The sequence below is a fragment of the Sinocyclocheilus anshuiensis genome, unplaced genomic scaffold, assembly GCF_001515605.1.
Source record: "Sinocyclocheilus anshuiensis isolate Anshui unplaced genomic scaffold, SAMN03320099.WGS_v1.1 scaffold1324, whole genome shotgun sequence".
In the NCBI taxonomy this organism is placed as follows: Eukaryota; Metazoa; Chordata; class Actinopteri; order Cypriniformes; family Cyprinidae; genus Sinocyclocheilus; species Sinocyclocheilus anshuiensis.
Genome location: NW_015547694.1, coordinates 189,726 through 206,562, shown reverse-complemented (window position 1 = coordinate 206,562; position 16,837 = coordinate 189,726). Strand labels below are relative to the sequence as shown.

The window sequence follows — 16,837 nt, the reverse complement described above, 5'->3', positions numbered from 1 at the left end:
TATGTCTATATATAAAACACACACACACACACACACACACTGTATAGTCTATATATGAAGTGTTCCAGCACAGATGTGAGTGTTTCCTGATGAAGCTGAGCAAGTGACTGAAGTTTTTCTGTCTGCAGACGCAGAGCTGCTGAATATCTTCAGATGATGAATGTGTGCGGTGCTTTAACTACAGCAGCACGCATGATTAATGTCTGCTTATTGTTTATTGCTGCAGCGGCCGGAGCGGGACGGACATAAATAACCCTGTGGACCTCCACCAGCCGCTTCCACACCCACCTTCAACACCGCTTCAGAGCAAAAGCGGCTCCTCGAATGTCTTACAGCAGGAGAATATTTATTCTGCTCGATATGGTGATGAATGGCTCTTTACTCGTTAATGAAACGTGTCATCGCTGAGATTGATGTGAGCAAACAAAAACAAGAAAAACACCTGCGCATCAGCAGAACACGGCAGCGCAATGATGCCGTGATTTATCCAGCTCAAATCTACATATAAACTAAACATCAATAAATATGTATAAGCCAAAGGCCATAAAGCTTCCGCGAGATCATTTTCCACAGATTCACGCGACGTCTCAGATTGCCTCGTTCAGCTAAATTTTATCTGCGCCTCAGGGTCATAAAGTTGAGTATCGACAAAGCCTCACATCGACTTCATCCTGCAAACATTTTTCTTCTGTATGAATATTAGTTTATTGAATAAGTGGCATCTGTTTTCCTCTGCATCACCTCTGGACTGGGGATTTCTTTGTGACGCAGCAGCTGATTTATAGGACTGAACGCAGCCCGGAAAATAGAGCTAAGCAAAAATTTTCCAATACATGCTCGGCCGTGTTTAATTAGGTTTAGAGATGCTACACTCTCGCTTTGTGAGGCCAAATCATCTCAGGAGCATTCTGGAGAAACGTCTTCATCAGACGTGAAGATCTCAGAACGAATCCCATCATAATGCTCAGATTCACAGAGATACGCGTCTGAACGGATCTGAATCATCAGAACTCAGACGCTCGTTTACTGACTCTACAAAGTCTGAAAGACGGTAATATTTAACTGCACTGACTCTATCAGATCAGAACTGAACTTGAACTGAATTATCATGACTGTGTTATCTTCTGTAGAGCTGCTTCACAGCTGAAATTGAATTGTGAATTAAGAATCGAATTTGTTTTATAATTGATGAATTTTGCAACATAGACGAAGCGTATGTTTGTCCTCTATAGAGCTGCTTTATACTTAAGAACAGGTTTTTTACAGTTAACTGAAAGTAAAACTGACACTAAAATTAAAACTATTTATATATGTTACTTGAAATAAAATAAGCGTTAAGTAAAATAAAATATAAAAAAATTTATATTTTCAGCTATTCAATGAAAATATTTCTAATTTTAATTTAGTTTAACTTGATGTACTAAAATACCTAAAAATTTAAATTAATAAAACTTATATATAACTAATAAAAGTGAAAAAAAATAAATAAATACTAAAACTTTAGAATTTAAATGTAAACAGAAAATATAAAAATAAAAATATTAAAAATATTAATAGAAAACTATAATATCTCACTGATACTAAAATAACACTGCTTAAGAATCAAATTTCAAATTAGGAATTAAATTTGTTTTAAAATTGAACTTTGCAACATCGACATGGTTACAGAACTGAATTGAATCCGAAATGAACTGGATTATGATACTTTTGTCTTCTATAAAGCTGCTTTATGGCTAAGAACAGAGTAATTATAATTATCTAAAACTACAACTGAATTTATAATTAAAACTGTAAAAAATGGTTAAAAAACAAAAAAACACAATTGATTAATTAATTAATTAATTAATACAAAAAACTGCTAAAAATTACAAAAACACAACAAAATGACTAAAATTTTAACTAAAATTACAATGAAAACAAAATATAAAAATAAAGATTGTTTCAAAATATTAATAAAAACTGTAATAGTACATTAAGAACACAAAATTTACACCAGTTAAGAATCAAATTTTAAACTAAGAATCGAAGAACTGGATTTGTTTCAGAATTTATGAACTTTGCAACATCGACACTGTTATAGAACTGAATCAATGCTGAACTGAATTGAGCTGAATTATGACACTTTTGTCTTCTGTAGAGATGCTTTATAGCTGACAACTGAATTTCAAATTTAGAATTGAAGAATTTAATTTATTTTATAACTGATCAATTTTGCAGCACTGTCTCTGTTATTGAACTAAACTGAATCAACATGGAACTGAACTGAATTACGACACTTCTGTAGAGCTACTTATAGTTAAGACTCAAGTTTTAAATTAAGAATCAAAGAACTGAATTTGTTTTATAATTAATTTTGTAATAATTTTGTAAAATTGACTTGATTGAGCTGAACTGACACTTGTGTTCTGTAGAGCTGCTTTATAACTGAATTTGAATTCAGAATTGAAGAATCACATTTTTTATAATTTATGAATATTATTTATTATTTATGAGCTGAATTTTGACACTTTTGTCTTCTGTAGAGCTGCTTTATAGTTGACAACTGAATTTCAAATTTAGAACGGAAGAATTTAATTTATTTTATAATTGATCAATTTTGCAGTACTGACTCTTATTGAACTGAATTGAATCAACATGGAACTGAATTTAATTATGACACTTATGTCTTCTGTAGAGCTTAAGAGGATTAGAAGATTAGAGTTAAGGATCAAGTTTCAAATTAAGAATCAAAGAACTGAATTTGTTTTATAATTCATTCATTTTGCAAAATTGACTTATTGAACTGAGTCAACAATGAACTGGATTGAGCTGAACTATGACACTTGTGTTCAGTAGAGCTGTTTTATAACTGAATTTGAATTCTGAATTAAGAATTGAAGAATCACATTTTTATAATTGATGAACTTCGCAACATCGACACTGTTACTGAACTTAACTGAATCTGAACTGATGTGAATAACGACTCTATTGTCTTCTGCAGAGCTGATGCAATAGAATTATTTTCATTATTGATGAATTTTGCAACATTAAAGGGATAGTTCACCCAAAAATGACAGCTTCTGCGTATGACAGTTAGCGGAAGTGAGAGAAAAGTGTTTATAATGTTTTAAATATGGATATTTTTCTTACAAAAACGCATCGATTCGCTACAGGAGGCCTTTATTCACCCCCCGGAGCCGTGTGAGGCATGTTTTATTATGGATGGATGCGCTTTATTTGACTACTTTTGGACTGTTGAAAAAAACACCCGCCTCTAAAGCTTGGAAGAGCAAGGACCATTTTTAATATTACTCCGATTGGATTCATCTGAAAGAATAATAATAATAATAATAATCATCGTTTTTTTCTATAGCGTATACACCATATAAAAATGATAAAATAAGCAAAAAAGGAAACATGCATTCAAAACACTTAAAAATAAGAATAATATAAAATTTATATAAAAATTCAAGTAACAGCTACCCTAAAGAAATTTGTTTTAAGGCGAGATTTAAAAATATTAAGAGATTTCGCCTGCCTTATTTCAGGCAGTTATATACACCTAGGCTGCCTTGAGGGTGAGTAAATCACGGGCTATACATATATATATACACACAGGTGCATCTCAATAAATTAGAATGTCATGGAAACGTTCATTTATTTCAGTAATTCAACTCAAATTGTGAAACTAATTTTGACCCATACAATGTATTGTTGGCTATTGCTACAAATATACCTGTGCTACTTATGACTGTATATATATACTTTTAAAATTTATAAAATATTTTACTGCCACAGAAACACAAGCAGAACATCTGACTCAAACAGATAACATTTTTATTACTTAAAATAATATAAATATTAACAAAAATAAAATAAAATATTACAAAAATATTTTTTTTTATTTATCAAATATTTTATAAAAATATTAACTATAAAAAGCAACTATCTCAGTTAGCTGCCAAGTAGTCTCAGCCTCAGACGTCACGCCCACGGACCGTTAGCTGAACGTCTGATGCATATGGGACACAAAAGTGGAAACACTTCAGGAGTTTCGAAGTCGTCATCGGATTGGTTGAATTATACAGGATTTCCGGGAGAAGTGTGTGTCGCGTTCTTTAACGTTCCGCCTGGAAACAAAGGTGCCGTTACGCCAAACCGCCTCACGAAAGAAGAAAGCCGTCGTGTTTACAATTGTGTCGACGTTATCAGGTTAGTTCCCTTTCAGTCGGTCACTCCCGACGTCACGTCGGATGCCGTGACACCAAACCCCCTCACGAAAGAAGAAAGCCGTCGTGTTTACAATTGTGACGATGAGCGCTTATCAGGATCAACTAAACGCTGGATATTCAAAAGTATGTGAAATATTTAAAGTTTGCACCATAGAATCTTGAAAATACGTCCGAGAGTTTTACACACGTATTGTGTACTGTTATTGTGGCGACATTTCCATGCCCCGAAACGTGATGCTGAACGAAACAAACTGTGATTGGTTGTTTGACATGTCGGTCAAATGGCCTCATGGGCGGGCCTTGACCAATGAAAGCTGCCATGGATTCCAGACCTTCAGCCGGCTACGCGAGACTAGCTGCCAAGGCAACATTTCTTATTTTCACTTAGTTTAACTTGAAGTACTAAAACTAAATTCAATAAAATTAGTAAATAAAATAAATAAAAACTATATAGTCATATTTAAATAAATAAATACATAAATATAAAAAACACATATCAAAATTACAAAAAAATAAAAACTTTACAAAATGACAGAAAATATACAAATAAAAATCTAATTCAAAATATGAACAAAAACTATAACAGTAAGTCAATGATAATAAAATTACACTAGAGTGAAATTTCATTTAAAAATCTGACCATCTATACAAAGAGTCATTGATCAATTACACTCATTTATATACACTACTGTTCAGAAGTGTTTTTTCCCCGTTTTTGAAAAAAGTCTCTTCTGCTCAGCAAGGCTGCATTTACTTGATCAAAAATATAGTAAAAATTGTGAAATATTATTGTGATTTAAAATATCTGTTTTCTATGTGAATATCTGCTAAACTGTAATTTATTTCTGTGATGCGCAGCTGTATTTTCAGCATCATTACTCCAGTCTTCAGTGTCACATGATCTTCAGAAATCATTCTAATATGCTGATTTGCTGCTCAACAAACATTTCTGATTATTATCAATGTTGAAAACGGTCGTGCTGCACAATATTTTTGTGGAAACCGTCATGCATTTTATTTTTCAGGATTCACAGATAAATAGAAAGTTCAAAAGAACAAAATTTATTTGAAATAGAAATCATTATAAATGTCTTTACTGTCACTTTTGATCAATTTATTGCATCCTTGATGAATGAAAGTGTTACTTTCTTAAAAAAATTTAAAAAAAATCTTACTGACCCCAAACTTTTGAACACTCATGTATAATTTAATTGGTCACACAGACACAATCTGAACAATTTCTTAAATTGGCAAATAAATAACATCTCGGTTACATATGTAACCCTCGTACCCTGAAGGAGGGAACGCAGACGTTATGTCAGCATTGACTGATGAATTGGGATCTCGCCAGAGAGGACAATCACCTTCGAGTGTTAACAAAATGAGCCAATGAATGTTGGCGTGCGAGCTTTGCATCGACTGGGGGGATCTCCACATACCCCTTAGCCGCCCGCCGTCGAGGGTAGTAAGGACGGAAGAGGCACTAGCTCTGTTTCGGGCAGAAAAAGGTGCCCTCCAAGACCTAGTAACCTCTTCATGCACCACCGGGAAGAATAGAACCGGAGGTGGACGCCGAAGATTGGCGTGCGGCACCCCCAGGAACCAATCATCCAGCCTGGAGCACTCGGTGATGGACATCCTGTCGTCTGCCGGGGCTCCGAACGAGACGCTAGGCCCTGCCTCCGGGGGCTCAGCAGTCTCATCACGGAACACCACAGGGTGCGATGTGCTGGAGGAGTGAGGGGGCCTGCGGAGATGCACTCGGCGGGGAAGCCCTCACTGTAATCCTCAGATCGCCCTGACCATACGCCGAAGAACTCCTCCGCTGCTGTGAGACAGAGGAACTTGATCGGGGCATAGCAAGAGGGACTCCCCCTCGTTTCACAATGAGAACATGAATCTCCCACGAGCGCTGCCTCAGCATGCTCAAAGCCCAGGCATGAGATGCAGCGATCGTGACCATCAGATGGAGCCAGGAAGCGACCGCATCCAGAAACACACGAGTGGAAGGCCATCTTTAAAAAGACGCCACGTCACTCGTGGAGCTCTTTTAGATCTTGCTCTTTTAGATTTAAGTGTTGAAGCGTACAGGGGAGGTCGCATTGCGACCGCAGTTCGATGATCTGCAGCACGCCGTCCAAATCTGAAAAAAAGCAGCAGCACTGGACCAGCAACCCCCGCTGACGAGCCGTAACACCTCCCCCTTGTTTCATGAAGAGGAGTCTCGATCGCAACATAGCGATGGTCATGTTCCCGCAATGAGAACATGAATCATCCACGAGCGCTGCCTCAGCATGCTCAAAGCCCAGGCACGAGATGGAGCGATCGTGACCATCAGACAGAGCCAGGAAGCGACCGCATCCAGAAACAAACGAGTGGAAGGCCATCTTTAAAAAGACGCCACGTCACTCGTGGAGCTCTTTTAGATCTTGCTCTTTTAGATTTAAGTGTTGAAGCGTACAGGGGAGGTCGCATTGCGACCGCAGTTCGATGATCTGCAGCACGCCGTCCAAATCTGAAAAAAAGCAGCAGCACTGGACCAGCAACCCCCGCTGACGAGCCGTAACACCAACACTCGCAGAACCATTGTTCTGTAACGCTCTCTTCAGTGACTGCTCAAGCAGAAAGGATCGGCTCCGAAGCGGAAAAAAACTGAATGTGCGACTGCACGCGCTCTCCTTATATATCCGCGCTGCAGGGCGGGGTGCGCGATGCAAAGCTCGTATTGTTAACACTCGAAGGTGATCTCTGGTGAGATCCCAATTCGTCAGTCACTGCTGACTAGGGTTGGGTATCGTATGGGGTTTTTTCGATACCGGTGCCAAATCTATACTTTTAAAATGGTTCTGGTGCCTAAACAGCGCCTTAACCGATACTTATTCAAAAATAAATAAATAAAAATTCCCCAAAAAATGATGGATTGGCCATTAGCACTATAAACACATGATCTGTTTCATTCATACTGGAGGCCAGAGGGCGCCCTCGCACAGAAAATCCACATATCCAGTCACAGAAGTAGAGAACTCATGACCCTCCAGGAAATCCCTTATATGGACAAAGACATGGCTATTATAGCTGTAACTGAGTAAACCGAAGATATAAACATTTTGAATGATAAAACAAAGACAATAAACACTCGACTGCGACAATATAGTTTATCTGTGTTATTCAAGCCATCTCTGGTATTTTCATAATAATTAAGTATATTTATAATCCATTGCTAATCGATGTATTCTTTTTAAAGTAGCCGATGGAACATATTTTATGCCTCGTTCTGTGACAAGAAGCCACATCAGATCACAAAAGGAAGCATTTGACTGGTGTTGTGGAGTAAAAAGGTTATAATTTTGTCTTTTGTTGGACAACAAGTTTAGAAATGTGAATACAAGGGAAGTTTAGCTTTAGGCATTTTAATTTAAGCATGTTTAGCTTAGTTAACAGAAGGCTACCTGCTGCCATCAGATCAAGTGTAATTACTGCATTCACGCGCTCCTCGGATGCTCTCGTTTCCTGAGTTGTGCTTTTAAGTCGGAATGTGAAAACAACATGGACACTCTCGTTACTACAAAGATGTGTTGGATCTGTATTATTAGAGCTTTCCGACTTGAGTTCAGGTGCATTTTCTCAGTCGGGAAATTATTTTTCACGTGCGATGATGCTTCTTACATCCGTTTCGGAGAACCAGAGGACAAATATTTCAATCGATCGCTCAGGCATGGCACCGAAATGAGGCACCGAAATCTGCGTTCTGATTCGGTTCTAGTACATACCGGTTACATAGGTACCGGTGCCATATTGGTACCGGGTTTCGGTACCCAACCCTACTGCTGACGTAACGTCGAACGTGACTGACTGAAAGGGAACTGTATATCTTTAAAAATAAATGTATTAAATGTAATAAGTTTATTTATTCTAAAAATGACTAAACAACATTAGAGAATCAGCCATAGAGTCAGATCTTGGATGAGGAACCAACGTCTTCAGACGCTTTCAAAGACACTTTATGTTCAGAAAGGCTGAACCACATTCCACATTCATCATCACACAGCATGCTGTGCACATAAACACTGAAATAGCCGACTGTAAGACGAGACATGTGAGAGCACTCTGATTCAATAACGCGAGCGCATTCGATGCAGCATGAAGCATGAATCTTCAGGAGTCGTCTGATCACCGCTGAGCATCAGCCGCAGACCTGAGATTAGACTGAACGTGGAGAAACACACAGATGAAAGCTCTGCTCTGCAGGCCAGGGTATCTCAGGACTCCGCTGACTGCACTAATTACATGTGCATCTGAGCAGATCTGAGTGTTCATATATTCAGACTCACACATGAATCCTGAGCTCCACAGACAAACAGTGTCAAAACAGCTTCTGATCAGCGAAGAGCTCCTCTCTCACAGTATTTCTCAACAGCACATCTCTCAGATCACATGACACACTGTAGAGAGCTCTGTCTAAACACGACAGTAAGCAGACTGAACTCATAAAGTCTGTCTGCTGTAAACACTGGACTGTCAGACTCGCTCTCTCCTCCAGCAACAGAGCTGGGAGAACATACACGAACACTAAGCTGGGCGATTCTTCTGATTTATCCATTAATTCAAATTAGGGATGCATATTAGATTTTTGCCGATATGCCGATATTTTTCAAATAATTTTGGCCGATAGCCGATGCCGATACCGATATATATTTCCCTTTGTTTTGAAACAACACCAAATCTCTCCTGTGCAGAAATAATAAACAAATTATTTTTAATTTTGGTTGATTTTGAGCAAAAACTTATTTGTAATCAACTTTATTAAAGTAATTTTTTTAATAAGAGTACATTGAAAGCCTTGAAAATATAGCTGTAATAAAATCAATTTCTGCTGTGTATTTTTGTTCTCAGACAGATGCAGTTGAAACCTTAACATTTTATTTGTGGATTTAACATTAATAGATGGTCTAAAGCAAAAGAGCTGTAAAAAGTCTAAAAATCTTTTAGAGCTCATTATGTTTGTTTTCATATTCCATTTGAAAAAATACACACTGCAAAAAATGATTCTCTTAGTTAGTGTTTTTGTCTTGTTTTCTAGTATAAATATCTAAATGGTATTGAATCAAGATTAATTTTTTTTGTACAAGTAAAATGACAAGTCTTGTTTTCTGTAAAAAAAATTATAAAACTTTTGTTAGTTTTTGCTTAAAACAAGCAAAAATATCTGCCAGTGGGGCAGGAAAAATCATCTTGTTTAGCCTTTGAATTAAGATTTTTTTTCTTACACCATTGGCAGATATTTTTGCTTGTTTTAAGCAAAAACTAACAAAATTTAGATTTAAAAAAAAAAAAAAAAAAAAACAAGACTTAATATCTTAAATCATTTTACTTGTCAAGTAAATGCATCTTGATTCAAGAATGTTTAGATATTTATACTAGAACACAAGACACTAACACTAAGTAAGAGAATCTTTTTTTGCAGTGTATTACATATTACTGAGTAAATCTGTATATATGAAATTATTTAATTTACAAGTGTCATGTTTGTGATTTTTATTCATGTAAGGTATAGCTTCTGACCTTTAAATCAAAACAGACTCGTGATTTTATGACATTGATACTGCATTATTTATTCAGAAACACAAGTATCTTAATGATATTATATTACTTTCATTTTATTACAGTAGGCCAACAGCGCCCCCTAAGTAAATAAAACGCATTTGCAGATGCGCTAGAAACTGTCTCTCTCGCACACCGGACAAATCGTTCTGTATGTACATTCTCAAATTAAATGCGGCGATCCAAAACAGTGAATCTAATCATCATTCAGGAAAATATTGCTTCAAGAATGACCACACTGCTGATGTAATCTCATCACTATCACACGCTGAGCACATGTGAGTTATCCGTATTATCGCCAAGGCATATTGCATATGGTCAGTACTGTAATCACGATTATTTAACATGATTATGAGTGGGCCACATGACCAAAACTTTATATGAGTGATTTATTTAAAGATAGCAATATAGATCAAATATATATTTTCTGTACCTAAGTTTGCTGTGACATCTACATTTTAGATTAGCGAAACTTCATAATTCTCAATACCACAGCAGAATACCAAGGTAACTCATATAAGTTAAAAAAAAAAAAAAAGTGAAGAAAAAGACTTAAACAGTCAGTAATGCAATAAAAACAAAACGCAAAGGACAAATACAATAAAAAAAGATAGAAATTAAATGAGTGCATTTTTATGCAAGTCTAAAGTATTCCACTAACCGCCTGCAACAGAAATTGAATAATCAAATGTAAAATAGTCTTCACTGTAAGAATTAAACTCGCTTTGTTTCTTATTAAAGCTACAAACGTCCTTCAGTCAACAGCGGTGAGTGCTTTTCTCTTTGTCTTTTGTTGTTTGGTTGATATTAAGCACACACAGCAGCAGGAATATTCTTCACAGTGTAAATTAAATATATATTTCTTCTTATTAAAGTTACAAAAGTGATTTAGTCAAGAGTAGATTTTCTGTCTTTTTTTGTTTGATTAACCTGAATGACAGAAAACAGGAATATTAGACTGCTGTCACTTTAAGAGCTGCATGGATCCAATTTACTGTAACACATGTATTTTCATTCTCAACTGTTTATGTTCACTTAAGATGTAACCAACAATGGTTTATGTGAATGATCACTAAGCACCGCATTTTGACACAGTTTTGCGTTTATTTGACCGTTTAGGCACACACCTTAAGCTAAACGTTCACTTTACTTGACCGTGTACTGTTCTGTGTCGGAGCGCGTGCACAGAAACAGTGCGAGTTCTCTTTCATGCTTTTAAAAACACAAATAAATCTAATAAATGTTAATAAGTCAAGCACATCCTATTTTGCCACATTACTAATCTGCATGTGACGTTTTGACTTTTAGGTGCCGTTTCATGAGTGAAACGCGACGTAATGCTACGGTCAAACGTGTCCGTCAAGCACATGTTTACATAAAAAAGCAATGGAAAAGCAGAATAATGTATGTGTGATATTTGATGTTTGATGATGCTGACAGACTGAAAGCTGCTGCTGTTTTCATTCACTGTTAATAATCATCTATTACTGCTGTTACACTGACAGTCAGGAAGAGCTTGAATTGACTCAACTTAAAGTCGACCTCTAAAACTGAATGTTTTGGCTAAGAATTTTATTTTATTTTATTTTTTTATTCTTTCTGAACATATAGGATATGTTTACAATATTTGCCATCATATATCATGCATCTTTTCTGCAAAGATATTTAACAAGTGAATTTGTTTTACATTTACACCATTTAAGTAACACTTCACTTAAAGCCTTTATATACAGTATAATGCATTATAAAAGTAATTTTAATGCATTAATTATGCCTTGTAATGCACCTTATAATGATCTCATGAATTATTGTAACCTCAGCTATAATATATTATAATACTAATCTATTCATTATTACACCTTTAGAAAGTATAATATATTAAAACACAAGACAAGCAAACACCTTTAAATATTATGATGCATTTTAACTTTTGTTACAATTATGCATGAAAAGATCAAATGTATTAGAACATACGTTATGAAAACCTTTATAATACATTATTACCGAAGTGTTACCGAACCAGATGGTTTTATACGTTTTTAAGAAAATGTTTCTTGAATCATGTTGTAGTTACATTTTCTAAACTAACTAGTTGAACATTTAAGAATTCTAAATCATTATCTTATCCGGAGCTCCTGTGAGAACATCTACATCTGTAATGTAGGTGATACATTTACCAAAACTACCGAAACTGAGCAGAACCAGCGTGAACTTCTTAAAAAGAAGAAGCTGAAACTGAAAACTATTCTGGATGAGATTTGTTCATGTAGCAGCGACTAAATGCGACAACAAACATCTGAATCTGAATGTCACTGATGCGACAGATGACAAAATCATGGAAAGCACACTTATAATTCCTCAAAGAAGCATCAGTGTGTCTGTAGTGGGAATAAGCGTGTGAATGGTTCAGATGAGATTGATGCAGAAGAGTTTCTCTTACAGTTTTCATCTTGTGCGACGCACTGCAGCGGGATCCCGAAGAAAGACGTGTAGCTGTCGTTGTACCAAACCAGGAGCTCCGTTCCTCGAGGGATATCTGCACACGCCCGGTAGAAGATACACGACCTGAAACATTCAAACACAATGCTTAGAAATCAAAATGACATCTGACTATACAATGACTATAAAATATGTAAATCCACTATCAATTTTAAATCATTCATCGTCATGCTTGAATTTATCGTCATCCTTGATTTAGTCTCATCCAGAACATGTGACATGTTGGTGAAGCTAAAAACAATAATAATTATTAAAACAAGTTTAAATGACATTAATAAAACTATTTATAAAGCAGTGTTTAAAATGTATTCAATAAAATGACTATAAAATATGTAAATCCATGATAAAATATATCAAATCATTCATTTTCAACAAGTTTGACATATTCTTCATGAAACTAAAAACAAAAAAAGGTTAAATTACATTAAATAAACTGTTTATAAAACAAAACGTACATTTAAAATGTATTCAATAAAATGACTATAAAATATGTAAATCCATTCTAAAATATATAAATTCCTTCATTTTCATGTGTACATATATATATATATATATATACACATAAGAAACAACAACAGAGTGTCTTTAGAAGCCCTCTTTTGTGCAGAACTACTTCCTTCCGCCACAGATTCAAATCTCAGGAACGTCGAGTTGCTTCATTGAAAGCTTATTGTATTACTGTATTAAAAGCTCACTGTATTATGTTGAGTATTATGAGAGAGAGATGGACTGAGCGAGTGTGAACAGCATTCATTCTTCAGCTCAATCTCATATTCACAATAAAACATTAGTTTGAATGTCTGCTGAGGAAAGCGATATCTTTGTCGCACTATCCTTTCATCTGTTAAGGGTGATTTCTGATGACAGAGCTGATCTGTGCATTTGTTGGTTGTGGCTTACAAGCTGTTGTTGAAAGTAAAAATGACTTCCTTGCATTTCAGTCTTTTCAATATAAAAGTATTTAATGTTGACTTGTAAAAACAGTCTCTTGTTGCCATCTAATGGCAGAACAATGTAACTAAAATCACCATCATGAACACACAGAACGTTTCCCAATAATAAATATTATTATTGAATACTACTATTATTTATATATTTGTTGAAGAATCATTTTAACAAACAATAGCTATTATAAGTTGCTAGGCAATTCAGTCAAAAAAGTACAAAGGCAGCACTCTGATACACAGCATTGAAGCTACATAAACATGGTGAGATTTTGCCAAAACTATTTGCTCTGGAACAAATAATAGATTAATGAGACCAAAGACTGCATGTTAGATTTACCCAAAACGAAATATATATCATGTTTAACCACTATAGAGACATCAGAGCCAGCGGTAAATTCCAGAAGATCTGGCCGAGGTGAGGCTGCTCTCGGTGGGTTCATGAGCGCTGAACGGCCGCTGATGCTCTGGAGCTCACATCTCTGAAAACGTCAAAATTTTTTCAAATAGATGTTATCTTTATTAACAAACTGTGTATTTGGGGCCAGATTTACTAAACAGGGCAAATTAGCATTAGAGCACAATTTCAAAACAGCGCCGATGGGCGTAGAAATTTCTGTGGTGATTTACTGACAACAGACAAATTAAAGAACACCGACACAACATCTCATTTACATATCGACCAGTGCAATTCATCAGGTGTGGGTGATGTACTTACGACACAGGCGCAAAATAGTTTAAGACATGCTTTTTTGGAGGGCGTTAAATAATGGCGCAAACATCACTAATTTGATGAGCGCAAATGTTAGTAAATCATGTTGCGTGATTCATTTTAATTCTCTCCTCCCATAAATTTTGCGTCTGAAAGGGAAACTCCTACAAATGCATATTGAATAAGGTCAGGCGCAAAAATAACTGTCCACGCCTTTTCAGCGCTAATTCGTCACTGCGTGTCTTTACTAAATCCTGACAGTATTAATTTAACGCCAAAAGACGGTTTGCGCTGGCGCAAGCTGTTATTGGTAGGAGGTGACTTGTGTGAACTTGAGACAGACGTGTATCCTAGAATGCAAACACTGAAATTAACAATCAAGCATTTATGGCTCAGATAACTGCATTAAAACCCTCAGGTTGTGTTCAAATCCCTATAACACTTGTGGTGTTCCCGGTCAAAAATGGCCGGCCTTTTAAAATTGCTTGTAAATCACTTGTTATGCTATATTATCACCAAATACTGGTGTCAATCTTTTTGGTAACTTGTTTTCTTTCAATTAGGACTGGATTTGCATTTATTTTTGGAACTGATTTATCGTAGGCCTCATTAATCTGAGCTTATGTACCTCAGTTTTTGAATGAAAAAAGCATTATTTGTGGATAATTTTATCAATATTAAATGAAATATGAAAAGCCAATGGTTCCTTTACTGCTGTTAGGTACCGGGATGAAATCCTCAGAGCCTCTGTCAGACCTTACGCTGGTGCAGTGGGCCCTGGGTTCCTCCTGGTGCATAATAATGCCTGGCCTCAGTGGCTAGAGTGTGCAGTTTTTAGATGACACTGGCATTGATGCCATTGACTGGCCCTCACTTGAATCAAATTGGATATTATGCATCGGAGCATCCAATAGTTGCTGTGATGAACTTCATGCAAGTTGGATCAGCCTGTAACTTTAGTTCTTTACATTGATTTTTGGTGTGATTTTGAATCCAGCCCTCAGTGTGTTGATGATTTAACTGTTGTCACATATAGAATGTATATAAATAAAGATTTTCAAGTTGAATATTTCATTCAGTGAGATCCAATGTGTGATTTAAGTGTTCCCTTAATGTTTTTGAGCAGTGTATTCGCAGGCACAAATACATGTGAACATGAACATGATCAACATGCTTCTGAACACTAAATATTTCTCAGATTTCCGATCAATAAGGCCTACAATCAGTCAGTATAAAAATGTAATACAAAACCAGTCAATTGAAAGAAAACTAATTGACAATATTAGGTGATAATATAGCACAACAAGAGATTTATAAGCTATTTTATGTAGGCCAGTCATTTTTGACCGGGAACACCACAAGTGATCTTTTGTGCTATTTTTTTTATTTTTTACAAGATATATGCATTTCAAAACAGATTTTATAGATAAACATTAGAGCATGCTAGTGTGAAAAAAACAGAGCACATTTTCACATTCAGTGCATATTTTATGTAACATTTGACAAAATTATCCACAAATAATGCTTTTTTCTCTCAAAAACGGAGGTATGTAAACTCAGATTAATGAGGCCTACGATAAATCAGTTCCAAAAAGAAATACAAAACCAGTCCTAATTGAAAGAAAACACGTTGACAAAACGATTGAATCCCATATTTGGTGATAATATAGCATAACAAGAGATTTATAAGCTATTTTTTGTAGGCCAGTTATTTTTGACCGGTAACAAGGTTGGATAAAATAAAAAAAATGTTTGTGGTGGAAGTAGTTATACCCTGTGTGAACAAAGTCAGTAAATCTTAGTCCAATGCGATTGCATTAACTAACATTTTCGGGAGAAAGAATATCCTCTCTGGGTCAAAATGACCTCTCTGGAACAACAGGAGGGTTTTAAAAACCCTGCATACTCAGTGCCCACACACTCATGCATCATGTGTCAGCAGAGCAACTGCCATTGAGATGAATGTGAATAATACCTCACAGCTCTCTTTAGGTATTACAGATCTCCTGTCGACGGAAGACCATGTATGGCATCACACATGGGACCATCTGCAGTGATTTAGGGCCAGATTTACTAAACAGGGCAAAACAGCGCCGATGGGAGTGTACATTTCTGTGGGATTTACTGACAATGCGCAAAGACACAGCCAGATCATTACCATAATGACCAACACAGTCTACCAAGTGCAGCGCAATTTAGCATCTGCATTAAGACATGCTTTTTTTGGGCATTAAATAATGGCGCAAATAGCCTACCAGTAATTTGATGAGAGCAAACGTAAGTAGTTAGTTAGTTAGTATACTCATAATTTTAATTACCTCCCATAAATTTTGCCTCTGAAAGGGAAACTCCTACAAATGCATATTGAATAAGGTCAGGCGCAAAAATAACTGTCCACGCCTTTTCAGCGCTAATTCGTCACTGCGTGTCTTTACTAAATCCTGACAGTATTAATTTAACGCCAAAAGACGGTTTGCGCTGGCGCAAGCTGTTAGTAAATCTGGCCCTTGAAGTCTAAGTAAGTACATACTCGCCTAAACTCTTAAAACTACATTCTGACACACAAACAGTGTTATTTTTACAATTATAGTGGATTTGGGCATCCGCTTTGACAGTCGCTGTGAGAAATACCGCAAATGGAGTGATACAAACGGTGAAACGGTTCGGTGGGATATTGGGTGAATATCTCAAGGGTGGAAAGACTTGTTGTCCGCACACCGAAAAGACCACAAAGGTCTATCAAAAATATATATATATATATATATTTTTTTTTACGTTTTTTTTTTTTAAACGATAAAGCATATATGTGACTCTGGAGCACAAAAGCAGTCTTAAGTCGCTGGGGTATATTTGTAGCAATAGCCAACAAT

At 36.0% G+C, this 16,837-nt stretch overlaps 1 protein-coding gene across 1 annotated transcript in view; it reads right to left on the bottom strand.

The window, feature by feature from the left end:
- Nucleotides 1–8,163: 8,163 nt before the first annotated feature.
- Nucleotides 8,164–16,837, bottom strand: part of LOC107703628 (putative histone-lysine N-methyltransferase PRDM6) — a 22,545-nt gene continuing 13,871 nt past the window's right edge. The window contains exons 4-5 of the mRNA XM_016506331.1: nt 12,253–12,377; nt 8,164–8,291 (exon numbers count right to left, since the gene is read on the bottom strand). Of these exons, the coding sequence (XP_016361817.1) occupies nt 8,164–8,291; nt 12,253–12,377 (253 nt within the window). The remainder of the gene's footprint in view (nt 8,292–12,252; nt 12,378–16,837) is intronic.